This window comes from Populus alba, chromosome 10, assembly GCF_005239225.2.
Source record: "Populus alba chromosome 10, ASM523922v2, whole genome shotgun sequence".
NCBI lineage: Eukaryota > Viridiplantae > Streptophyta > Magnoliopsida > Malpighiales > Salicaceae > Populus > Populus alba.
Genome location: NC_133293.1, coordinates 11936821 through 11963563, shown reverse-complemented (window position 1 = coordinate 11963563; position 26743 = coordinate 11936821). Strand labels below are relative to the sequence as shown.

General features: G+C 38.0%; 2 protein-coding genes and 2 non-coding genes across 4 annotated transcripts; 1 reads left to right on the top strand and 3 right to left on the bottom strand.

The window, feature by feature from the left end:
- Nucleotides 1-7074: 7074 nt before the first annotated feature.
- On the bottom strand, nucleotides 7075-7159 carry LOC118046627 (small nucleolar RNA Z159/U59). Its single transcript, XR_004687210.1, has one exon. It is a non-coding gene; the product is annotated as a small nucleolar RNA Z159/U59 (small nucleolar RNA).
- Nucleotides 7160-7300: 141 nt separating this feature from the next.
- LOC118046628 (small nucleolar RNA Z159/U59) lies at nucleotides 7301-7384 on the bottom strand. Its single transcript, XR_004687211.1, has one exon. It is a non-coding gene; the product is annotated as a small nucleolar RNA Z159/U59 (small nucleolar RNA).
- Nucleotides 7385-13841: 6457 nt separating this feature from the next.
- On the top strand, nucleotides 13842-17803 carry LOC118046459 (cyclin-SDS). The gene is made up of 7 exons (XM_035055368.2): nucleotides 13842-15001; nucleotides 15120-15287; nucleotides 15842-16008; nucleotides 16527-16655; nucleotides 16813-16993; nucleotides 17245-17289; nucleotides 17472-17803. Exons 1-7 carry the CDS (start codon nucleotides 14024-14026, stop codon nucleotides 17502-17504), a joined length of 1701 nt encoding a protein of 566 aa, XP_034911259.1. The 5' UTR covers nucleotides 13842-14023; the 3' UTR covers nucleotides 17505-17803.
- A 644-nt stretch (nucleotides 17804-18447) lies between these two features.
- On the bottom strand, nucleotides 18448-26022 carry LOC118046615 (binding partner of ACD11 1). The gene is made up of 6 exons (XM_073411581.1): nucleotides 25613-26022; nucleotides 24815-24901; nucleotides 20991-21103; nucleotides 20837-20912; nucleotides 20025-20108; nucleotides 18448-19174 (listed from the first exon to the last, which is right to left on the bottom strand). The coding sequence occupies exons 1-6, from the start codon at nucleotides 25625-25627 to the stop codon at nucleotides 18608-18610; spliced, it is 942 nt and encodes a 313-aa protein (XP_073267682.1). The 5' UTR covers nucleotides 25628-26022; the 3' UTR covers nucleotides 18448-18607.
- Between the last annotated feature and the right edge of the window lie 721 nt (nucleotides 26023-26743).

Here is a 26743-nt window from a genome sequence, read left to right as displayed (position 1 = left end):
GGTCACTCCCTGTAGGCATGAGGGCAAGGTTGGCTTTCATGGGAATTTTTTCAGGTTTGGCACCAAGTAAGCCCGCATCTTCTAAGATGTCTAGTGTGTACTTTCGTTGACAGAAGGAAATCCCAGACTTGGACCCCAAGGAAGTATTTTAAAGGTCCAAGGTCTTTGATTTTGAAGTAGTTGCCGAGAAAATGTTTAAGATTGCGTATGGCAGTATCATCATTTCCAGTGAGTATCATGTCATCAACGTACAACAAGATAAATGTGAAGGATTGTCCATGCTTATGTGTAAACATAGAATAGTCTGCTTTGGATTGAAGGAAGCCAACAATCTGTATAGCAGAGGAAAACTTACGAAACCAGCTGCGAGACGCTTGTTTAAGGCCGTATAAGGATTTGTGGAGACGACACACTGTGGGCTCCCCCTGTTGGCGATATCCTGGTGGTGGAAGCATGTAGACTTCTTCATGTAGGTCACCATGGAGGAAGGCATTATGCACATCCATTTGGTGGAGCGGCCAGTTAGAGACAGAGGCAATGGTGAGAAGACAACGGACAATAATAAGTTTGGCGATAGGGGCAAACGTTTCAGTGTAGTCGATGCCCTCCCGTTGGTGGAAACCCTTAGCGACTAGCCGGGCTTTGTGCCTCTCAATGGACCCGTCAGATCGATACTTGGTTTTGAAAACCCATTTGCGGCCAATGGGGCGATGGCCGGTAGGTAAGGGTACCAAGGACCAAGTGTGGTTCTCCTCCAAAGCATGAATTTCAGAGTTCATGGCCGCACCCCCGCGATAACCTTTTTGACCAAGAGGGTAACCAAAAAATACACATTGACGAGCCCGGGCATCAAACTTGTGTTTAGGAAGAAGATTGGTTGCGTAACACAAACAACCAAAAACCCATAAATGAGAGTAATCAGGGTAGGTATGGTGTAAGAGTTCATACGGTGTTTTGTGGTGGAGTAAGGGTGTGGGAAGACGATTTATGAGGTAGCACGCAGTTTGTATACTTTCCCCCCAAAAACCTAAGGGAATGTGTGCTTGAAAACGGAGTGCCCTACCGATATTCAAAAGGTGGCGATGTTTCCGTTTGACAATGCCATTTTGTTGGGGTGTGTATGGGCATGAGTGTTGGAAAGAAGTCCCTTTGTGGTGAAAAAAGGATTGGAGAGATAGAAATTCACTCCCATTATCTGACCGAAAATTTTTGATGGGGAGGTTGAATTGTGTTTGGACCCACGAGAAAAAAAATTTAATTATGCCTTGTGTTTCGGATTTAAATTTTAAGAGATGGATCCATGTAAATCGTGTGAAATCATCCATAATAGTGAGAAAATATCGTGCACCAGTTTGAGTGGGAAGTTGGTGTGGACCCCAAATATCACAATGAATTAAATCAAAAGATGCATTGGATGATTTTGAATTAGACGGGAGAAAAAAAATAAACGAGTTTGTTTTGCTAAAGGACAGATATTGCAAATATGATTTGGATCACACATAATTTCTGGAATTTTATTTGAAAGGAATTGCACAGGTGCGGTGGAAGGGTGCCCCAAACGTTGGTGCCAAAGATGAGAGGTATGGTGGACGTGGTGAGCTAGGCGTGGGTTTTGGGTGGCTTTGAGGTAGTAAAGGCCATTAAATTGCTTGCCCAGGCCAATCATCCTCCCCGTGTTCACGTCCTGCACAATACAAAATTTGTCAAAGAAAATCACAGTACACTTCAATCCTCGTGTCAGTTTGCTTACGGATAATAAATTCACGTTGAAGTGTGGCACATGAAGAACACCGTCAAGTTTTAAGTCCTCAAATAATTTAATTGACCTAATATTTGTAATTGTTGCTTTGCCCCCATTAGGTAAACTGACAAAATCATGCTGAGTATTGATAATATTATGCGTAGGTGCCAAACATGAGATATGGTCAGATGCTCCACTGTCCATTATCCAATGTATATTTGAATGTGGGTCATGCTGTGAAAGATTGCATGTTGGTGTAACAATACCTGTTGCATTCGTAAGTGGAAAATTACCGGTTCGGTTATATAAAAGAGCAATCAGTTGATTGTATTCTTCGGTGGTGAAGGTCGGGCTCTCGTTGGGTTTGTTGTCATGTAATGGGATGGTCTCCTTTGCAGTACTGTAAGCTGTGGGGTTGTGATTTCTCGGCTTGATATTTTTTCCATGTAGCCTATGGCCCACAGGAAAACCATTAAAAAAATAACATTTGTCAACTGTGAAGGTATCTCCATGACAATAAGAACAACTTAAGGGCTTTCTGTGCTTGCCATCCCTATAACTAGCACCAGGTGATCACATGCCCATTGAGATGCTCGATCTTGTGCCACCTTTGATAGAGCGACTGATTTGCATAGCATGGGATGTGATCTGTCGAGTTGCTACATCCATTTGTCGCTCATGTTGGAGGATTAAGCCATGGACGCGGCGTGTGTCGGGGATCGGTGACATCATCAGAATTGAGCCGCGCATGGTGGAATAGGGTTCATTAAGACCCATCAAGAGTTGCATAACTCTCTCCTTTTCTTCTCTGGAGGCATATGCCTTTAAACCGTCACAGGTGCAGGTGAGAGGTTCATGGTGAGAGTCTAATTCATCCCATAGGGTTTTGAGTTTGGTGTAATATTCTGAAATTGTAAGGTCTCCTTATCGATGTTCGGCGATTTCTTGGTGAATTTGATAAATTCTGGAATCGTTACTTTGTGAGAATCGATCTTTAAGATCATTCCACACCATGGATGCACTAGTGCAGTAAAGTACACTGCTTGCGATGTCGGGGTTTAATGAATGTAGAATCCATGATAACACCATATCATTGCATCGTTGCCAAACAACAAATCTAGCATCGGTGTTTTCTGGGGGTTTGATGGTTTCATTAATGAATCCTAGTTTATTCTTGGCACTTAAAGCAATGCGCATTGATCGACTCCACTATCAATAATTATGTCCTTCAAGGGGTTTGGAAACAAGAACAAGACCAGATGAGTCTGAATGATGCAGGGTCAGTGGGTCGGCTATGTTATCACTCATGTTTGCTTATTTGTGTTGGTATTATACTTGTGATGACAGGGGCAGTGTGTGTACAGAGTCACCAATGTGGGTGCTCTGTTTTGTTTGGTTTTGTTGTGGTGGCAGAAGGTTTTTTTTTTTTTGTGCAGGGTCACCAATGTGAGTGCTCTGATACCATGAAAGAATGTGAAAATACTGCAGTATTGTATTACTGAATTGATTAAACAAGAGGCCGTAGTTACAATATTTATACAGGGTGATAATTCTAGTCTAAGTAGGAAACCTATTCTAATAAGGAAATCTCAGTGATTGTGATACAATAGGAAAGCTATGATTAGCTGTATCTTTCCTTTAACAAATCCAAGTAAATTCAAGTTATTCTAATATATTGTCTTCTCAATATTTTTTTAAAATATTTTTTTTATTGTTTTAGTTAAAATATATTTTTAATAGAATTTAAGTTGCCTTTCAACCTGTAAAATTTACCAGACCTGGTTGCTGTAACATGCAAGCTGTTGGCGTCGCCCATAGTCGTGGGCCTATCGTTTTATGTTTTTCTATTTTTTCTTTTGGTTGCATGCACAACGACACGCCGCTGGCCATGTTCTACGCAAACCAAGTATGGCCAGCGACACTTTTTAGTTTCCTCATTTTATGGTCAGCTTCGCTTTCTGCTGCAAGGCACCTGCACCAATCATCACGGAACGAGTTAACATCTGTTCATGTTTTACAAAACCTGTAATAAGCCATGGATTATCTAAACCCTATAGCCAAGCTAAGAAAGCGGCTTGATTAAAAATGTTAGCATCACCCGCCAAGTCCCATGGAGATGGCACCAGCAACAACCTCAGCAATGCCGGCAACGAGAATGATGCAGGATGTCACATTGGCACCGGAAAATCCAGCGGCTAGGGCAAAAGGGACTGTGAGACCATCAGAGACACCTATGATAATTAAACAATATATAGAGAAGGTGTAGAGCTTAATTAAACCGAATTAATGAAGCTTTTCCATTTCTTGAAATTGGGTCCACGTCTAATTAGGTCATGCGTGTGTTGCTGCTATTTGGGAAGATGAAAAGGTTGGGTTCACCGGTTTCAGGACCATGGGGTGGCTGGTCAAGCACGACCGCCCAGTCAGATGATAATTAACTCACTAGTATCATTATCATTATCTCTGATATTTCTGTTACCAGTAATGAGTTGAGTTGGTAGTTTTGCTGTTAATTTTTTATTACTATCTCGTAAAAAAAAAAAATCTTAATATTCATTAAGTTTTAAGAACATAAAAATACATTTTATAATTGTTTTATTTTACATTTTCATCTGTCTTTTCAATTAAATATATTTTTATTTGGATATCGATTCCATTTGAAACCTCTCTCTTCCTGAAACAATTAAATCTGAATACTAAATTAAAATGCCAATCAAGTAAGCATGTGCTCAGTGAGATCAGCACCTTCACAAGATTGTAACTGGCGTGTGTGTGGCAGCACAAGACTGTTGTGGATGACTGGATGTTGATAGCCACTGAGAGATTTAAGACAAAATTACAAATTTGAAAAAGACAAGAAACAATAATAAAAGACACTTGCATGTGGAGCCGTGATTTGGTGCCCTGTGGAAGTGTGCGGAGCACACGCCTCTCTTTGTATATAATTAATTATATACAAACCATTCCAAACTCAGGATTTGAAGGAAACAGAACAAAAACGTAAGAGATAGTTCAAAACCAGAATAATATTATAATTTTATATGAAAATGGAGTTAAAAAAGAAAAAAAGAAAACATTATGCTAGAATTCAATAGCATAAAAATAAAAAACAATTTTTCAATTTTGTATTGAACTTAAAAAAAAAACAACATAATTTGACACGCGCTACCCGTGGCATCATGTTAGTTTGATGCCAACTTTTTTTCCCACGTTTTCTTTGGCATTTTCCAAGAGTGCACTGATTGTCGTATTCTCAAATCTATTCAAGAACATGGACGAAGAAGGGAAATTGAAAAATTTAAAAACCTAACTGAAAATAATCTTTCTTTGAGACTCGATTGTGATATGTGTTATAATTGAAGGATTAAATTTGAGACTCGCTCATTATTGTTCGCTCACGTGCCAGCCCCGCGCACATCGATAGGGAATGACGAAAGGTTGCACCAAAAGAGGAGAATCTATCAGAGTCAGCCGTGTTCCACGTGTAAGAACACCAGTGCCAGCCACACGCCCTGACATCTAAGAGCGGAGATGAGGACAAGGAACAGAGAGCACGGGCTAATACCTTTATGGCTTTATATTACTTTAACAGTGCCACTAGGCCCACTACCATTTGTTCGTGCAGTATAAAGAAATATCCAGAGCACGGGCTATTTTTGGTTTGAAGGTGAGATGGACAGCAGGGAATGTAATTAAATGCCCATATAAACTTTCACAAATTACATGTATTTATATATGATGTTTTAACTGCCAGGGAAACAAGTAACACCTCTTTATCTAACCAATTCCTGAAGGCTCAAGTTGCCTTCTCAAACAAAAACAGAAAATGATAAAAAATAACCCTTAAATTTCAAGTTGATGGCAAAGGCCCATACACTCCGAAGACTTTACTGCCCACCTCTGGGCCCTTTTGCATTGAAGAATTTGGTCTACGCTTTAATGCAAAAGACAGCTACCTCAAGCCAGTAATTCTGGCGTTCTATAGCAAAACTGCGAAGTGGACGAAATCCGGCGTCTTCATGAAAAATCATCTCTCCTCGAATTAGCTTAGATTGCTCCAACGAAAATCTTATAAGCGTGAGAGATCCATGCTCCATCGTAAATCTTATATTCAACTGTCATCGTTTTAAAGCTAAGCTTAGAAATGGCAACAAGTGACAAAGGGGATGATTTCACTTATCACGCCCAGAGAGAAACTCGAAAAGCCAAGTATCAGCCCCAAAACTGTGTCATATTTTTATATCAGAAAATAAAACTTGTCTTCCTGTTTCTTAACACCCTACAACAATTAATTTAGATAAGAAATCGAGGGGTTATTTAGATTCAAATTAAGACAGAATAAGAAAATCCTCATCCTGTCCACATCTCCCTGACATTTTCAAGAACCTTCCTTGCAGTGTCGATCAAAGATAGCTCTTTTCACAGCCAAGCAGCTCTCTTTCTCGAGTAATATTTTTGACACTCATCAACACAGAAAGTGGTTCTGTGCCTAACTCGTCTTCCTCTCATTCTTACCCCCTGGCAGCAATTAATTTTGCAAGAAACCTCCAAAACTAATGAAGCCAGCAGAAACTAGTGCTAACAGGAACTGAAGTATGACGTGCAGTGTGGCAAAATGTATCCTTATCGAGTCATAAAAACTAAGAGAAAACATTAACAAAAATTTATGGAAAAGCATAATTAGAAAGGCATGATAGGGGAAAATGTTGTTAAATTTGGTAAAATAAACGAAAACACTTTAATTACCAATAACAGTGAAATAGATGAGCAACATCCAGGAAAAAGAATCATAACGAGTAGTGTTGAACATCACACAGTTATAGAATTGTTCATACCATAAATGTCCAGGTTGTGCTGTGAGGGGTCGTAGGGCCTATTGATTCTCCATGGAAGCAAAAGCATTTACATACTGTTTATATTACAAATGACTCTGAAATTATTCAACGAGTTCTATATTACTATACTCTAATATAGATTCACATCTTGTTATATATTTCTGTTTTACATTTCCTGACTTCGGAAAGACAACATCCATCTCTCACTGATGCGCGGAAAGTGAAACAAAACAGAATGGGCATTGAAGATCATTTTTACAGCTCTTCAGGTCAGGTCTCCAACAAAAATGACAAGTTGATAACATAAATTACAGATCAAATTTTTTAACTCAAGGAAAATAAATCGGAAACTGAAACCTTCCCGGATAAAACCAGATACATTTTGAATTCAAACTAAGATACAAGAAGTAACATAAGAAATCCCAAAGAAAACATTAATGGGCTAAAAAACCACACACCCGAGAAACATGAATCATTAAAATCAACAATAAAAGACAGGCCTCTTCAGTTCAGGTCTCCAAAAATGTTTCCGCACGGTACAACTCGGAAGAACGAAAGTATAATAATCATCATCATTAGAGGCTATATAAACATCTTTACACTTGTAGTTTGAAACTAATCATGAGCAATAGAGCCAAGAAAATAAGAAGAAGATTTGCTCAATCGTAAGCCACCAAGATGAAAATACAAAAAAGAAAAGAAAAGAAAAAACGTTAGAAAAAATGTCTCTTCAGTTCAGGTCTCCATAAAAACTTCCACATGGTTTTAAAATGTCAGAAGAACGAAAGTTTTGATCATCATTAGAGACATTCATTATTCATTATTCATTATTCATTATTATCAAAATAACAAAGCCAAGAAAACTAATCACCTCACCTCCTCTTCATGTCGCAGAAAATAAGAAACAGAGAACAGCAAGCTGAAACAAAAGTTTATGTAGCTGATTTTCGCTTTGGCAAGCAAGAGGGCAGATCCGAGTAAAGAATGTAGGAGGGGGGCGTTGCTTTTATAATAGCGTAGATGATTTGAAGTCTGGCGGCCGGTCACCCCAAAACCCTAGCAAGCTTTTGCAATGAGTACTGGGATTTTGGGCCATGATTGGACCCGGCTCATTTCCTTCAGTTTTAACCATTTCGGCCCAACCCTCATTTCTGGTGACAAATTAGCTCGGAACCCCACACCGCTTTATAGGGGCTATTTTGGAACTTACATTCTGGCAAATTCAGAACGCGATTAGCCGATTAGGGATCTTTGACAGCGTTTACTAAGAGTCCGTTTGTTTGCGTGGTTGCTTCTGCGTTTGAAGCAACTACAACAAACAATACGTTTGGTAATGTAAAAAACACAATTAATTTTCAGTGGGCCCCATGAAAATTCGTGTTTTGCACGCGAATTTTGAGAAGCAGCTCCTGGCTGCTTCTCAAAATTAATTGACGTGCACAGTGCAATTCATTTGCACTGTGCACGCCAACAGTGCAATTTATTTGCACTGTTCACGTGAACTTTTTTTTTTTTTTTTAAGTGTGTTTTGTTTTTTGTATATATATTTAAAAAAAAATTAGTTTAGAGTGAATTAAATGCACTTGCACTGTAATATCAAATCAATTTTATTCCTGATAATATTTTATCTAATTTTATATAAAATATTATTTATTTTATGAAGTAATAGCAATAATTAAATCCATAAAATTTAAATTAAAAATCATCAGTATTAATATATATTTTTAAAATTATTTTATAACCTCAATTTCAAAAGCACTCTTAACCAAACATATTAAACTACTTTTTATTCAGCCTCAATTTCAACCACAGTTTTAACCAAACACCTATTTTTTCAAACCAACCTCAACTAAAAGTACTTTTTATAAAACAACTTTTTTTAAACCACAACCACAACAGCTACCACAATACCAAACACACTCTAAAAAACGAAACCGTGAATGTTTGTTTATTTTTATATTTTAAAAAACACCTACTTCTACAATAATAAACATAAACAGGCTCTAACTCCTTCGTTGACATCCGGCCTGGTGTGGTATTTGTCTTGACAAATTTTCACTAAGAACTATTTCATGAAGGGTTGATCTTGACAAAATTTCCCTTAATCGAAATGTAGGGATTAGCCATAGCATTATACACAAAAGATACGTTTTTTTACTTCCTGTCCTGAACGTCGCTGTTAAGAAATTATGAAGGGTCCCTCTTTACATGAGAAGAAGTGGAGGAAGAAACAAAACAATTCGTGCTCATACATGCATCCAGCTCATTCTAATCATGTGAGAATCAATAAACATACAGCCAGCATATTTTTCCCAATCCAAAGAGGAGGCGCTATTGGAAGTGTCAAGGATGATGGAGGGAACAAAATATATTGATGATAGTGCAGTCACTTTAAGAACTGGGCTAGCTATTGCTGAACCTCTCAATGGCATCAGAGGAGTTCAGGCAATAACCCAAGCATTGTTTTTCGCTCTAGTACATATATCCAAATCTTTGTCACGATCTGCTCTATCCCATTTTGCTCTACTCTTCTCTAAGCTTACTCATGGCAAGTAACGATTCCTGCAACACAACAACATGAAAAAAATTCAACGTCAACAGCACCCTCAATTAACAAAACAATGTCAAACTTCTAAATAAAGCCACCAAGTGCCAAGATTTAGCATTCATTTGGACCGTGCACGGGGCTGAGGTTCGACTAACCAACCAAAGTTTGAAGTATATCTAGATAAACTTCGACTTCAGTTAACATTGTTACTTACAGTTAATTTAAAGCTATTTACTCAAATTTGATACTCCTTTTGTTCTAACTCTGCACTTCTCCAACAAAAGAAGGATAAGTAGCAGGACACAAAACTCTTAAAACTAGCCCTGTAACTAAGGGACAAAGGTTTATACTAACTGCACCTGTCCCCAGATCACAACTCTCTATAATATGAGCAGAAACACTGCAGGGTGCGGATACTGCTGCTACTAGCACCAAGCAAATTCATTGACATAACTTGATTTCTTCATCTTTTCTGTTTTCACTTGCTTGATTTGGTGGTAAGGCATAGACCCAAAACTTAAAAGATCCTAGCTATCCATCTGTTTGCCATCTGTTGTGCTGCAAGGGCTTTTTAACATCATAACTGTTATCTTGGCTAGGAGAGGTAGCATGCAAGTGATGGAGCTGTTCAGAAACAGAGACGGTGGCAAATGTAGGCCCTACAACAACATAAGAAGGAGTATTTCTTCTGCGTAGATAGGACCATGAACTTACTCCAGATGATAGAGCATGAGGAGTCAACCTTTGAACTATATATGAAAATAAATTTATGGTGTCATCCTGGCAAAAATAATGTGATAAAGGTTATCATTCGATCAAAATCATCATCAGAATTGTGTCACTATGAGATTTATTTAATTCTCGAGAGGCAAATAAAGTTTGAAGAGTATAGCAGCAGCATATAGTATAAATTAAGAAGCCAGGAAGATCAGATGGGCCATGGAGATCAAACCATACAGGTGAAAGCGTCGTGGACACGAACAAGTCTTGAAACAAAATTAGTGAATAGCAAGGTGTAGCCCCAGCACCAGACTCTAGTACCCTCACAAGTGACTGCCAAAAACAAGAGGAATTCATCAGCTTTCATATCCTGAACATCATTCAACAGAGAAGCCAATAAAAATGTGTTTCTCATCCTATCTAGCACATGACACCGAGTTCCAATTAAGTAGTGGAGTGATCGCAAGCATGAAAGTACAATTGAGTCTAAAGTTTATGCATGTCTACATGTGTTAAACCTAGAACCTTGGAGCTGCACGATTGAAGACTAATATAGCAAATGTACATTTTTTTCAGAACAAAGAAAAGGATCAATTAAATACATGAATGCCCTTTTATTATACTTAAAAATTGACATAATTTTGACACACAACTCATGCTTGTTCCCCCTTATTTAGTAAGTCTAGCTTCACTTAAACTTCTCATAACTAAAAGCTGAATGGTAAGAAACATGAAATGTTCTGCTTCATTCTGGCATCTTCACAACAGAAAATTCCAGTTCGAGGCATATAATTAAACAAGGGTCGAGTGAACAGAAAGCAGTGCACATAGCATGAGCAGTGGAACTACCATGGAAACTGAAAACTAAGAAGATGCTGGAGAGGAAAACGTTTGTACTAGTTAGTGTTATATGTAAAATACAAAAGGAAAGGGAAACAGTTGACCACATCATGGATGGTAATGAGGTTTGATCAGTTTTTACTCACAGGATTACAATAGCCAGGTTAGATCCCACTAGGTCCAAGCACGCTTGCCTATCAGGATCATAAAAGGGGGAAACAGAAAAGTTTAGACATGTTTAAATTCTTGTAACTCAGTCCATCTATGCCTCTGACTAATTTATGGAAAAATGTCAAGGAGATCCACATTTATGATCGCCTGAAAATATTTGTAGAGACAAACCTGAAATTCAAAGGCTGCACAATTCCATCCTTTCGCTTCCTCCACTGTTTGCTTAATTTCACTACTCAATTCACCAGACGAATTGCATTGGATTTTATTGATTTCTTTTGTTCAAACAGTTCATCAGATTAATAAAAACAAATGCTGAGAAAGGGAATATCATACCCTACAACTATATATATAGGGAGTCTCGATTCTACCACCAAACAGTTATCAAATTTATCCCCGAATTTTCAGAAATTCTCTCGTAAGGATTTCTATTTATTTTTTTTTTTGTAGGGAAATGTTTTTTTTTCTGTTGAGTGATTTCAATAAAAATCTGTAATTGAGAAATTAAAATAATTTAAGAGCAAAATTATAATCGTGATCATTGCCCATCCTCCATCTCCTTCAACATCTTTTTTCACCATGTTGAACAGTATCCTAGGCATAACAATTTATATGCTTATCCCTTTGTCCAAATTCCAATAGAATAAAAAGTCAGGACATTGTCAAGCAACATGTACAAATGCAGGGTTCAAAACCTAGGGCTAGTCCATTAACCCAAGTCTGGAGCAATATACATTATCTCCTTCCTTTCTCTCTTCATTGAAAAAAAGCCCCCTTCTGAAAACCCAAGACAAAGTTGATCAAACTAACTTGTAAAAATAATAGAAAAACAAAAAGGAAGAGGACGAGAAAAGAAAAGGAGAAAACAGATTTGAAAATCAGTAAAAGGGAAGATTAAAACTACGTCAATTAATGATAAGGGTTTCTTGAATCTTTTGGTTTTATGATATGGGTTTTTTGAATTTTATGGTTTTATGACAAGGGTTTGTTTCCTTATTAGGAAGGTATGGTGTTTGATTTGAGTTTGTTTGATTTTAGCTTGTAAAAAATGTAAGATGTAATTTTTAAAAGAATAAAAGTAAAATAATAAATAAATAAATCATGAGAGTTTTTTATATAATTATCTCATTAATTTATAATTTATTGATTTAATTTTTCTTTCTTTCTTACGATCGAGCTGGGCGTCTCTTAACTCCAATTAGTTTACCTTCATGAATTTAAATTTAAAAAAAAACAAAACTTAGGTTTCATTTGACATGACTTGCAAATTGATTTAACTGGGCGAGGTTAGAAATTTTAGTTTGGAGGGGTCAAATTAGAGAAAATATTTTAGCTGGGTCAAAATTTAAAATGTTTTATTTTTAAAACTAAAAATTTAATTTAAGAAAGGAAAGAGCAGGATTTTTTTTTTCCTTGCAGGGCCATGCACCTGCCAGCCCCCCTAATTCCACTCCTGCGTACACCTTCTGGCTTCTTTAAGATGGACCTGTCTCCCTTTGTTGTTCTTTTAAACTTGTTCACGTTGATGTCGTAAGAGATTATTTCCCAGAAAAAAAATATGTATTTTTTTTCCAGTTTAAACCAAGCCATTTGATATGAATATAAAAAATTGAAAAATCATTAGATCCCGAGGGCGTTGTTCCCTTTCATATATATGATTTTCCGAAAATCGCTTAAGAATTTTAGGAGAGACTACAAGAATAATTAGTTTTTTTAATGCACTAATCTCATTATAAAATATAAATGATCCATTTATCATTAAAAAATAGAAAATTAGTGTATAAAAGCGAGACCCAGCAAAACGACAACAACAGCAGGGCCTTACAAAACGAAACGCAAAACAAGCAAGGAGGGTCACGAGTTTGTTTGTTTTTCCCCCCCAAAAAAAGTCAATTGCAAGAACATTTTCTGTTTTCTTCTTGGTAAATTATAAATAAAATAAAATAATCACTGGACATGCCTTCATCCATACCATTAATTACTTGGAGTACAATAATTCATGTGTTAAATCATGTACTATTGCTTACTTCATATTCTAATTAATTTTAGCCGTGGTTTATTATTAATTTTTCGTTAAGCTAATTGATAATTAATATAGTGTGATTTGAATATAATTAAGAAAAAAACATTGCTTGGAGCCTTGAACCAAGCCGCCGGATCATGGAATGGCGATGACAACTTCCATTGTTTGTTCTCCCTACATCACCCCATTTCTTGAAAAACATACTTGATTTATCTTGTACTTTTTTTCATAAGCATGATTTTCATTTTTTTTTCATGAGTTTTCTTTTTTTTTTTTTACAAGTTCGAGATCTTATAGTTTTTGTATAAAATTTATTTATTTTATTTAGCTTGGCTTTTGAAAATAAAACGCACTCAGCTAAAAAAACAAAAAAAAATCTAGAATAAATTAATAAAAAATCTCTGGGTTTGTTTTTGTTTTTTTAAAATAAATTATAAAAAATTATAATTTAAATAAAAATCACAAAGCAATTTCTAGAAATAAGTTTAAATAAATTATTGTTTTGATTTTTAACAAATATTTTGATGTTTAATATATTTTTTATTATTTTTAATTAATGTTTTGTCTTAAAACATAGCCAATATATCTCTCTTTTGTAATAGATCAAATCTTAGAGATTCAATTATCTAAATTAAAATTAAAAAAAAAATTGCATAAAAAATCCATATCATGAGTACCTCTAATATCATTAAGTCTTGTGTTGTTGGATGTAAAATAAAATTAATTATACTACAATTTTAAGCACCAAAAACAAATTAATGATGTCCTTAGTTCTTTTTGTTTTTGTAAAAAATTGGACTATGAAGACGTAGTTACACGTGAACCACCGATTCTGTTGGACCCACCAAGCATCCATATGTGAACAGTCCAGATCAATCCTGGTTAGCCAAGAGAACCGATATCTGATCGTGCACCATGGACCTGCGTGAAGCTGATTCCCACGTGCCCCCCCTCACAAGAAAAAGCACGCACTCCATCACCAACGTCCATAACCGCCTTCCTCAACTCTCCAGTGTCCACGACTATACCAATAACAACTCTCACTCCTCACTCTCTCATTTTCATTTTCAGTATCCAATAACAGAATTTAAAAGGCACAAACTCTCCCCATCTCTCTCCTGGAATTCAAACTTTGCAAAACAAAAATGAAGCTCAAACAGAGCAGCAGCAGCAGAGTGAATAAGAAAATCGAGCGAGAACCACCGTGCATCGTGAAGAAGCAGCGAAGCAAGCGTCACTTACAAGTCCGCTCTCAGATCTCACCAATTTTACTCTCCACTAATCTCTCTCTCAATAAGAACAAAGGAGTCTCTGTGGATTCGATCTCCTGCTCTCACTTCGGCGATGAAGTTTCTAGCGGTTCAAGCCGAGTTACAGTTGAATCAAGTCTGATCAGGAAGAGAAAGTTCGAAGACTCACCGTTTCGGAGGATCACGAGATCATACTACAAGAACAAGGAGAAAGAGAGGACATCATTCGAAGTAGAAGTGGGTGAATCTTCTTGTGTGGAGGATTCGAAAAATAGTAGTTCCAAAGGAATTCAAGTCAATTACACTTCTACCTTTCCCTCTCTTCACCAAAATCTCAATTCGAGGAAAATTTCCTCGGAGATTAAAGAAGATGACGCCGTGTCTGCGGCTTCAGGCGTGGAATCTTGCTTATCACGTAAAACGACGACAAACAGAGAGACAGACCTCTCTGAGATTTCCAGAAACGATGCAGTTTCTGTTAATGAGTGTGTTGTAGAGAAGCAGAAGAAGCCAAACAGCTTGGGAAGAGGAGGAGGAGAAAGTGATGACCTGGCTTGTACAGAGGAGTTGTATGTGGACGACGGAGTTTCGGATTACTCGTCTTGTCAGGAGACTTTGTTCTCGGAGCTGCAATCGGAGATATTCCGGGAAAAGTATTCATCGGACGACCTCGATTTCTCTGACGATTACACGCCGTCTATTTTCTTCGAATCTGGAAGCGATTTTTCTGAGAAGTCCGTAAGTGATTCGAATCCTTCGCAGACTTATTCCCTGTTGCTCCAGTTTAGACAGCAATTCTCGCGATCGAGTTTACCTCTAGAAACTACAAAATCATCATCACTCCTTGAAGCAGAGTATCAAGAGAATTTCGCCGTGAGTTTTTGAATCAACAATTACTGTTGTTTTCGTGTTATTTTGCTGTGTTTTAATGCTCTTATTGTTTTTTAATTAGTTTAATTTCTGTGCTTTTCATTTGTTTTTATTGCTTTAGTTTGCGAGATTGGACGATGAGGAAGATGAGGAGAGCTACAGGAGATTGAGAGAAAGAGAGAGAAGGCAATTGTTTTTGCACGACTACACTGAATTGTACCGTACCACCACTGAGTTCGGCGATCTCATCCTCGAGCAACGGTTGCAGATGGTACACTGGATTATCGAGGTAAGTTTTTTATAATTAATCGCGGTAGCTAACAAATCAATTGCTCGGATGCGGCGATTTTGCGACAGTTTGCTATTTTTTTTATTGTCAATACACACACGTTTGAAGAAGTTGATTCCTTCTATTATGGAAGATGTCCTCTACACTGGAGATTCTACTACGTGAAGTGTTAAGCAAATGGGGTTGTGACACGTCATAGTTTGAGATTTGGGTTTTGGACTTTAATACTGACGGGTCTAGCAATTGTACCATTTGTGGTATGGTCAGTACTGTCCTTGTACTAGATTAAACTAGATTTTCTCTGTGGCTCGTTTTTTCTTTTTATTTACCAAGGGTATTTTTGTCATTTAGACTTGAGCTTTTTGTAGTGGTTTCAAGGCACTAAACACTAATCAACAACAGTTGTTAATCACTTGTTCATCATTTTTGGACTTTCAATTGACAATCTGTATGAGCAATGTGTGCCTAATGTTCTTCTAATTAAATGGTAATCACTTATGTTAAAAAAATGGTAATCGCATGTTGAATTCGTGTCTGTTGCTTTGATTATGCAGCAATCAACTGCGAAGGAGTTTGACCTTGCGACCATGTTTCTTGCAATTAGCCTTCTGGACCGGTTCCTAGCAATAGGGTTCTTCAAGAACAAAAGTCACCTTCAAATTGTTGGTATAGCTTGTCTTTCATTGGCCACTAGAATTGAAGAAAACCAGCCCTATAACTGGTAAATATCTCTTCCCCGTTCTTTTTTGTGGTCGCCATGTCCTGGATTGCCTAAGGAATAAAATGAAACAAGGTGCCAGTCTTGGATGCATAATTTTTTCCTTTTAGTCCTTTGCTTACTAATGGCTTGCATTTACATAGAATTGTCAAAAAACGTTTAGGATCGTGAATAAACTTGTTGATCATCTTAAGAAACAGATCACAAGTGAGTGTTGTGTGGTTATTTTTTATGGACTTATTAGAAAAGAAAAATTGCTGTCAATTTGTTGCCAGATCAAGGCTCAAATTAACTTGAACACACTGGATGAACTATACTTTAATATCTTAACGTTTGCAAGTACTAAGACATTCCTATACCACTCTCCAGTTGATTCTTTTTCATGGTTATATAATCTGCCTCATTTTCATCAAAGCTAGCTGTCCATCACTTCTCAAAACTGAAGGTAATATGATATCTAGCTGCAAGTTCTGCTCCGGTCAATGAGAGCTCCGCTGACAGTTTTATAATGGGAATTTCAGTGTTAGGCAAAAGAATTTCAACATTGGGAACAATGTGTACAGCAGAAGTGAAGTAGTGGCCATGGAATGGCTGGTGCAGGAGGTCCTTAACTTCCGATGCTTCTTGCCCACCATCCACAATTTCATGTGGTAACTCCTTTTCCCTTTCCACTTTGCTTTATAGTTTATGGTAGCAAGATTTGTATCCTGTCTTGGATATGAACACTCTAGTTCTTTCTGTCATTCATATGACCTGTAGTTTAGGAAGTATAATACAACCTTGTCCTTTTTCCATGCTGAACATTAGGTTCTACCTGAAAGCTATGAAAGCTGGTGCAGTGGTGGAGAAGAGGGCCAGATACTTAGCAGTGCTGGCACTTTCAGACCTTGAGCAACTCAGGCATTGGCCCTCAACAGTTGCAGCCACGCTTGTCATCCTGGCTTCTCTAGAAAGCAATGAAATTGCATCCTATGGACGAGTTATCGAGGTATAAATATTAATTGGCAACACAAGCTTGCCTTGCTCGAATACCAAAATAAAACGATTTGGGCTGTTAATGCTTGGAGGAGGTGCTGTTGCTTGTTTCATGTAATATTTTTGGACAAGATTTGCCGTATGATATGATTCAGTGAAATATCTAAAAACTGCCCTAGGACATACTTTTTCCCCGGCCCATTCCTAAAGTTATACTGCAATTAACATGCTCTTAGGTTCTGATTAGTCAATTTGATTTTACAGGTTCATGTAAGAACAAACGAAAATGACCTGCACCAGTGCATAAAGGTATGCAAATAAAGATCTTTTCTAAAACGGTATAATTGTACCCTCTTTTTTAAGCAATTCTTTTCTAGGAAGGTGCTGCTATTGATGCATTCACATTCACATTCTCGAAAGCTAGTGCCGCTGGTGTTGATTTTGCCTTTCTTGTTAATTTGATTCGAATTATTTGACTACGGTATTAACAGAGCCTAGAGTGGTTGCTGCAATATATGAGCTAGCAGTCTAGCAGGAGAAGAAATGAAGGATCATAAGATCGCCTCTTGTACACTCGCATTCTTTTCTCACACGCATCACTGGTTAATGTAGATGAAGATAATTGTAAAACCTGATAATAACAGGTAACACAAATCTATTTCTTTTACAGTACATGTTTTTACCAAACTGTTCATAATATAGAATGACAGGATCTGTTTTCAAGGAGCTGGCTCATGTAAATTCAAAGACATAATATTCCAAGTATTCTTTTGTATGTTCTATGCAAAACGATGATGGGATTATGCAGACAGAAGTTATTTTTTTTATTCTCCAATATCATTTTGTTGTCTTGGCAGGCAACTCTCTGCCATATATCGGTTCTTGTGCTTAGTAGTGTTATAACAGTGAAAAAACTGATCTCGGACTCCCATGAATGCAAGTCACCGGGTTAGTTTATATACCTTAATTTGACCAGGAAATTATTTGTCCAGGAATGTCTCGCAGAGCTGGTTTTGTAGGGATTTGTTCTTCTAAAGGAGTCAATGCTCCATTGTTCTACCATAGTTTGAATCGTGAGAGTGCACAAAAGATTTGATCTTTGTGTCAAACACATCTCAATTCTTCGTAGTTCTACAGGACTATCCTTCCGAGGTTTCTTGGTCTAGAATTAGCTCTGTACATTGTCTAGAAGAAGGATTTCAAACCCCAGATAAGCTTGTGGAGTGAGAAGGCATCAGTCTTGTCATGGATGACTAAATCCAATGCCTTCATGAATTCGATCGCACGAACCTTCTAATTTCTGTGCAAACTTGTTGATCTAAGGTTCTGTACACCTTGGGAGGCTGGCTGCAAGGAGTATTGTCAGCCTTTACGTTATTCTTTGAAACAAGAAACTGGTTCCGCTCGATTGAGCACTGGCTGCATTTATTAATCGCATAAACGGAAGAATACAGAAGGGGAGCAATATTTTTAAACAAAATGCCAATAAAATTTGTGGAAGTGCAGGATCACATTGAAACGGAGAAAAGAGTGTGCAATTCACTGCCCACATTTAAATACAAAGGGGAAACCAAGGGAAATACATACAGAAAATAAAATCAGGTGTAGTTAGAAGAAGCCTCATCTCTCAAATATTTGCAAGCTTGCTATCCGTTGAATCAATTGGAATCACTGGAGGCTCTCCCGCTGGAGATCCATTGTGATGGATGTGTGCTGGGCTCCCCTCGCCGACAGGAATCTCCATTTTTTCCTCTTCAGCCTTCTCAACTTTCTCCCTGGTCATCACGCTCACATCCTCAGCTGCCTTTGCCACTGCAGTAAATGCACCTGAAACCCATGAAGCTCCTGTGGATACGTAAGGGTTACTCATGATGGCAGATCCTACACTGCTTGCCTTCTGCTCAGCCACTGAAAGGACAGTTTTCGTCTTTTCAAGCACTTGGAACTTCTCATCCATCTCCCGGACCTTTTCATTCACCACAGCTGTGCCCACACTAAGCTTTTCACTCAGACCAATCTTATGGTCAATTGAAGCAACTGTTGCAGAGGCATTTGAAGTTAGATGAATACGTTCATCAAAGGCTTTGCCCTTGTTGATTGCATCCTTCCCCAATACAAAGCCCTTGGCAAGCATGGTGCTCACCACATCTTCAGCCTTCTTAACAGCAGAATCAGTACCAGGTGGCTTTTGCTCCTGAAGAATGGTAGAAAAGAAAAATAAAAATGTAAAAATAATTGACCTCCTGGTGCATCCCATTCCCCTCCCCTCCCCTGCTCAAAGAAACAGACGAAAACGAAGGAAAAATTCAATTCACATATCAATGCATGTGATGATCTTTGAACTCCTACCGAAAGCATAGGAACGAGAGGGAAAAACTACCCTTAAAAGCAACAAAAGTATAAGCAAACCTGATGGAGGTTAGACATTACTGGCCTGGTGAATCTAGCATCGGCAACTCACCGTGATTTTATTTAACCAATCTGAATAAAATTCGTCAGTTGACACCCCATGTCCATATTTATTCGAATGCTACATGTTCATGCTTGAGTTCATCCATAGTTCATATTCAACGAGAAAGAGAAAATCTTTTACAGATAGCAATCCATTCCAGACTCTTAGAATTAAAATATGAATGAATAACCTTTGCAAGCTTCTGGTTATCTCAAAGTCCCAAGATAATTTTTATGCAAATAGAAGAGTAAAAAAAAGAAGAAAAAAAAACTCAAGCTATCACGTTTATAAAGGCCCACTGAAAGATCACGAGAATTTTGGAATTTAACTTAAACTGTCATGAAATGCATCTAATTTCATGCGTGGAACCTCTACCTTTCATAGTCTACAGGTTAATTGAATATTATGAATTTTAATTTCCTAAACTAGTTATTGCCTACGACTGAACCAAAAAAAGGGCAGATAATTAAACACCATATACTCTGGCTATGCACGTCATTCTACTTCACACGCATAGAAGCTGGCTACAAGATCACATTATATGATCATTATCAATAACAGAGACACAGAAACACAAATATAAAATATTTACCAATTTTGATGAAAGAGCCGCAGGGGGCAGTTGATAATCCTCAGCAGGTGTAATCAAAACAGAAAGATCAGCTACGATAGCTCCCTGAGTCAGTAACATAAAGTCAAAAATAGATTCCAAGACAAAATCTGTACCAGGCAAGTCAAATAGGAAGGAATTAATCGAGAGGCAGAATACGAAAGAAGATACAAAAAACAGTAGAGAAATAAATTATGTTTACATTATATTTGAAGGCAATGAAATGACAGTTCTTTTCTTTTATGTAATTTACGTGCACTCATTTCTTATTCAACGGATCACCTAAAACCACTAGCCAAGCCTGGTCGGGAATGAGGATCTCACTTGAGTTCTATGAGGTAATGCAAATTCTAAGTTGCCCATGGAAGATTCTTGTTAAAATCTATGAGGATAAATTATGACAGGCCGGTTTTTTGGAAGGCATGTATGCCTGCATATCCACCAGCATCGTCTAGAGGACCATTCACTGTCAGCTCCAGAGGAACCTCAAGGTTGAAGAGGTCACATTTAAAGGCATAAACACTGCTCCTCTTGCAGTAGGCCTGGCTATATACCTTATGTCATGTGACCAATGTATATCTAGAACAAATTCAACCACAGATATTGGCATTAATGCCTTGATTTTCTGAAATTTTACTATTCCTGGAATGCTAGCTCTCATTTCTGTTAATCATTTCATCATGAGAGCGCCACAGACTCGTATAATTGGATATCTTGACATGAAGACATCTACACATTCACGCGTTAGCCTTGAAAGATGAACATTGATTCACCAGAATAGAATAAGAACATACCGAAAGAAGCATCGCCGTATCAGCTCCATGCGACTCCTCGAATGTAACATAGGCAAGCTGAGTTGTTTCACTTTCCCTACAAAGTGTACACCAAGTATTCTTCTCAGTCACTTTAATAAGTCAGTTTTTTGGCTTCTGATCTAAGAGTACTGACCTTCGCATTTCGACATATAGAATATCACCAGAGAAGGAGAAAAACTCTTCGATATCCCTATCAGTAGCAGTTAATGAAATGTTGCTAACTTTAACTGTTCTTACCTGTAAGGACTGAAAAGGGAAGATTAAGAGACATAACTTTCCACCAAGAAATCCTTGTTTAAACTAACTTCGTAAACTATCCCTACTGGCCTAACATTTCCATTTGAGACCAAGTACTGAAATATTATAAGCAAAACCGCCATGTTAGATAGGTAAGGTTTCGGTATTTAGGTGCCCACTCTGGAGCATATTTTGTTGACAAGATAAATGTTGACATTATCTTTATATAGAAATAGATAATCAGTACATATTATTTTCCTATTTTAGTTCCTATATTGTAGCTGATTTTCCTGTAATGTAGTTCCCATTCCTAACTCATAGGAATGCCTTGGCTGTACAAATACATGACCTAAGGTCTGTATTCATTCATTCATTCAATATACATTGTTCTTCCATCTTTTCATGGTATCAGAGCATATTCAAAGATCCTAACTTTCCTTGATCCACCGTTTCCCTTCACTACATTGGCTACCCAGTATCTACTTTCCCAGTCACCATGTCCACAGAAAAAAATCAATTATCAGCCAACACAGGCATGAACAATCAAGCAGCCGTTCCTGCTGCCCCTGCAGATCCCTCAAAATCAAACATCTCAAATCCTTTCTTTACTCATCACTCCGATCACCCAGGTCTGATTTTAGTCTCCAAACCTCTAAACGGAGATAATTATTCCACCTGGAAGAGGGCTATGACTTTAGCTTTAAATTCCAAGAACAAATTAGGTTTTGTCAACAACTCAATCAAAATTCCTTCAGAAGAAACTGATCCCGAAGGTTATGCAGCATGGTCTCGGTGTAATGATATGGTGCATTCATGGCTTATCAATGCACTCAGTCCAGACATCTCCAACAGTGTGATTTATTACTCTACTGCACATGAGGTTTGGGAAGACCTTAATGAGAGATTCTCCCAAAGCAATGCTCCTTGAATTTTCGAGATACAACGAGAAATTGCTTATTTCAAGCAAGAACAATTGTCTGTTTCTTCCTATTATACCAGACTGAAAGGACTGTGGGATGAATTAGCATCCTATGACAACACAACCCATGGGGCACAGCAGGATCAACAAAAGTTAATGCAATTTTTGATGGGGCTGAATGATTCTTACAGTGCTATTCGCGGGCAGATCCTCCTCATGAATCCTCTTCCTTCAATTCGGCAGGCATATTCTTCAATTTCTCAGGAAGAGAAACAGCGAATCCTCACTTCATCGCATGCCACAATTGAACCCATCAACAGTGCAGCTATGGCTGTTCGAGGAAGACCCAACCCAGCCAGACATGGACGATTCAACCGTTCATACGGTTCGCACGAACCACGGTCACAGGAGAGACAAACAGAAAGTTTCAACCAAGACAGACGGAGACAGGGGACTTTCGCAGGTAGAGGACGACCAAATTGCTCCCACTGTGGAGAAAATGGACACTGGGTCCAGACGTGTTATGAATTAAATGGCTATCCAATGGGCCATCCGAGAGGAAGATTCCAGCCGGGCTCACGCAGCTTCAACAACAGGGCCAGGCCTGCGGGGAATCATATGGCCGAGAGTTCTTGGGCCAGGCCTGCAGTGAATCATGTGGCCGAAAGTTCTTGGGCCAGGCCTCCAGCCAATAGCATTACCGAGACCAATCCCAAAGTTGATGGCAGCCAGTTCATGGGCATTTCGGAGGATCAATTAAAACAACTTTTGTCACTTGTTAGTAAGAATGATGACTAATGTTTACACTGACCAATCACTCTCTTTGTCGCTGGGTCCAACCAAAGGAACTCGACATCCTCTGTCTAACCACCTCTCATATCACCGATACACGCCCAATTACAGATCCTTTGTTGCTCAAATCGGCACCATCAGTGAACCTAAGTCCTATTCAGAGGCAGTTGTTCATCCTGAGTGGCAGAAGGCCATGACTTCTGAGTTGCAGGCTTTACAAGCTAACGGCACCTGGACTCTTACCAAACTTCCCACTGGTAAAATTCCAATTGGCTGTCGATGGGTCTATAAGGTCAAGCTCCGATCAGATGGGTCAGTTGAAAGGCACAAAGCACGGTTGGTAGCAAAGGGGTTCACCCAATTGGAAGGCATAGATTACCAGGATACATTTTCTCCAACAGCGAAGATTCTTTCAGTGCGCTGCTTGCTTGCCTTAGCTGCAGCCCGTGGGTGGTCCTTGCATCAAATGGACGTGAATAACGCCTTTCTTCATGGCGATTTGGCAGAAGAGATTTACATGTCTCCACCGCCTGGCCTTCAGCGACAGGGGGAGAATAATCTGGTGTGCCATTTACATAAGTCGCTGTACGGTTTGAAACAGGCGTCTAGGCAGTGGTTTGCAAAATTCTCGGAGGCCATGGGTTCTGCTGGCTTCATCAAATCTCGAGCCGATTACTCTTTGTTCACCAAAACACGAGGCAAGCTCTTTACTGCACTTTTGATATATGTGGATGACATTCTAATAACTGGAAATGATCATGCTAGCATTGTTGACACTAAAAAATTCCTGCATAGTCAGTTTAATCTTAAAGACCTTGGTAATCTAAAGTACTTCCTTGGCATAGAAGTTTCTGCATCCAAGAAGGGTATTTTTATCTGTCAACGTAAATATGCTTTGGAAATTATTGAGGATGTGGGTCTGTTGGGGGCTGCCCCAATTAACACTCCTATGGAACGAGGTTTAAAATTATCAGACCAGGGTGTTTTGTTGAAAGAACCGAGTAAGTATAGAAGATTGGTTGGCAGATTGATTTATCTGACAGTTTCGAGACCGGATATAACCTATGCAGTGCATGTTTTGAGTAGGTTTATGCATGAGCCCAGAAAGCTTCACATGGAAGCAGCACTTCGGGTTGTCCGATATTTGAAAGGTGCACCAAGTCAAGGCCTATTTTTCTCATCAAATAATGACTTCAGGTTGAGAGCATATTGTGACTCAGACTGGGCAGGTTGCCCGCTCACTAGGAGATCCACCACAGGCTATTGTGTGTTTCTTGGACCGTCATTGATATCCTGGAGATCGAAAAGACAGAAAACAGTTTCCATTTCTTCCGCTGAAGCCGAATATCGCGCAATGACAGGAGCCTGCTGTGAGTTGACTTGGCTGCGTCAATTATTGAAAGACTTGGGCCTAATACATCATGAAGCAGCCCTATTGTTTTGCGACAACAAGGCTGCCTTACACATAGCTGCCAACCCAGTTTTCCATGAGCGGACTAGGCACATTGAGATGGACTGCCATTTCATTAGAGACAAGATTCAAGACGGTTCAGTGATCACGAGATATGTGAGTTCTACACATCAGTTGGCGGATATCCTGACCAAGTCTTTGGGAAAGGAAAGTTTCATCCCTATGATTCGCAAGTTGGGAGTTCAGGATATCCACTCTCCAACTTGAGGGGGAGTGTTGACAAGATAAATGTTGACATTATCTTTATATAGAAATAGATAATCAGTACATATTATTTTCCTATTTTAGTTCCTATATTGTAGCTGATTTTCCTGTAATGTAGTTCCCATTCCTAACTCATAGGAATGCCTTGGCTGTACAAATACATGACCTAAGGTCTGTATTCATTCATTCATTCAATATACATTGTTCTTCCATCTTTTCATATTTACTTCGCCCCAATCAGTGTTCCACTCATGAAATCAGCAATTCTATTTCTGAACAGTTTCTTACAGGGATTTACTTATTTGTTCATTACTAATTTCTAGGATGAACTCACATCTGAAACATTGATTATCCAGTTGGTTGCACTATTTGACTGGGGTAGTGCTTCGGTTTTCTGACCAGCATCTTCCTGTACCGGAACCTGCACAAGTAAACCTCGATTGGGATCTAAAAAATGAAACACAGAAAAAGCTTAGGAAGCTGACAGAAATACTGAAATTCAACTGGCTACATGGTTGGCATTTATAGATTAATAAGAAGAAATAACAAAGCCAACTAGAGAAAGATAAACAGTAAATTATATCCTTCAAGAAGCATCAATGTCAAGAAATTATGTTAACAATCGTGGAAACTGATTCATTAACACAATTTGAGAAAAACATTTACAATTTTTTGGTTAAGTTAGATCTGCAACATGTAATCCTCCTTGTTGCGATACCGTTTATCTCTCAACCTAGCAAAGCGATATGAAAGCAAATGGGATACAAAACTCATGATCAGGAAGAATGCCAGCAATGTAAACACTGAGAAAATAAAGCAATTCAAAATGGAAAAAAAAATTAAAAATAGGATTGATGCGAATTAACAGACCTGGTTAATAAGTAGATATAATTATGGGGCATTGCTTAATTGTTTTTTCTCGTGAAACCAAACATCACATCATAACATACGTACATAAAAGGAAAAAAAAGAAGATTTGTAATGGTATCATAGCACATGGATCGATGACTTTCTCAGGCAACAAAATATATATTGCAATGAAGGGGAAAAAATGGAGGGATTTGCAACAGAAGTAAATAAACCCCATCATGCCAAAACATGCAGTGGAACAGTAAGAGAATGAATGACTCACCGACGTCGACGACATTATGAAAAAATACTTCACAGTTAATTAAGGAAATTCACAGTATATATACTCATACGGTTTAGATAGATAGAGATCGAATGATTTAATAGACAGGGAAGAGAGAAAACAAAGAAAAACAGAGAGAGAAAAGAGATGGTGGTTTTTTTTGGTAGTTAATTTCTTTTGCATGCGCCAAATTCGCGCGCTCGTTTTGGTGGTGGTGTGTGTGATTTTGAATGGTTTTGGGTCAAAATTGAGTCGCTGTCACACCAACTCATTCTCCTAATATCCTCCTCCTCCACTTCTTCTTCCGGTAAATACTCCTAAAGTGAATTGGAAACACCCAGAAACATAAATATGTAAAGTTATACTCATCAGGGAAAAAAAAAATCAAATTTATGTAAAAGTTCTGATAATTTGAATTCAATTCATAATATATTATAATTCTTATATTTAAAATAAAATAGTAAATCAATTCTGTAAATTTGATTATCTTAATTAACTTAAATATCCTGTTTTTTTTGTTTACAAGGAACATTACATTTATTTAAAATGATAAAAACATGTGTATTTTTTATTCAATCATGCAGCATCTCCCTTCATCTGATTTTTTATAATGACATCAAATCATTTAGATTGAAGGTGTCTGAAAATTTGATAATCATTATTTTAAAAATATTTTTTATTTGAAAATGTATGAAAATATTTTTTTATAAAATTTTAAAAAATATACAATTTCGAACAAGTTCTCAAACCAACATCCTACGATGAAGATAGGGACCAAACAAGGTTGTCGAGTCGTATAGTTTTCTCACCAGTCTCTCATGGGATGCCAAGTAGATAAAAGAAGAGGAGGGATCAGAATTCAAACATTCTGAGATGAACATGATGCTTCGGATTTGTTCGAGTTTAGTGGACAAGATAGCAGATAATTTCCTGTTCGTTAGAAAGAGTGTATCCAGTAATGGATTTGATGCCAACAGCTGAGGGGTTTGAAGCCTGTGAATCAATTAATGGGCTCACCAACAGAAATTGAAATGAAAGCACCAGGGCTTCCTTATTCCTCCGCCCTCTGCTATTGACTTTTAATTTGTTGACTCTTGCTATTAACAAAGTTCCTCTGTTAGAGACTAATAA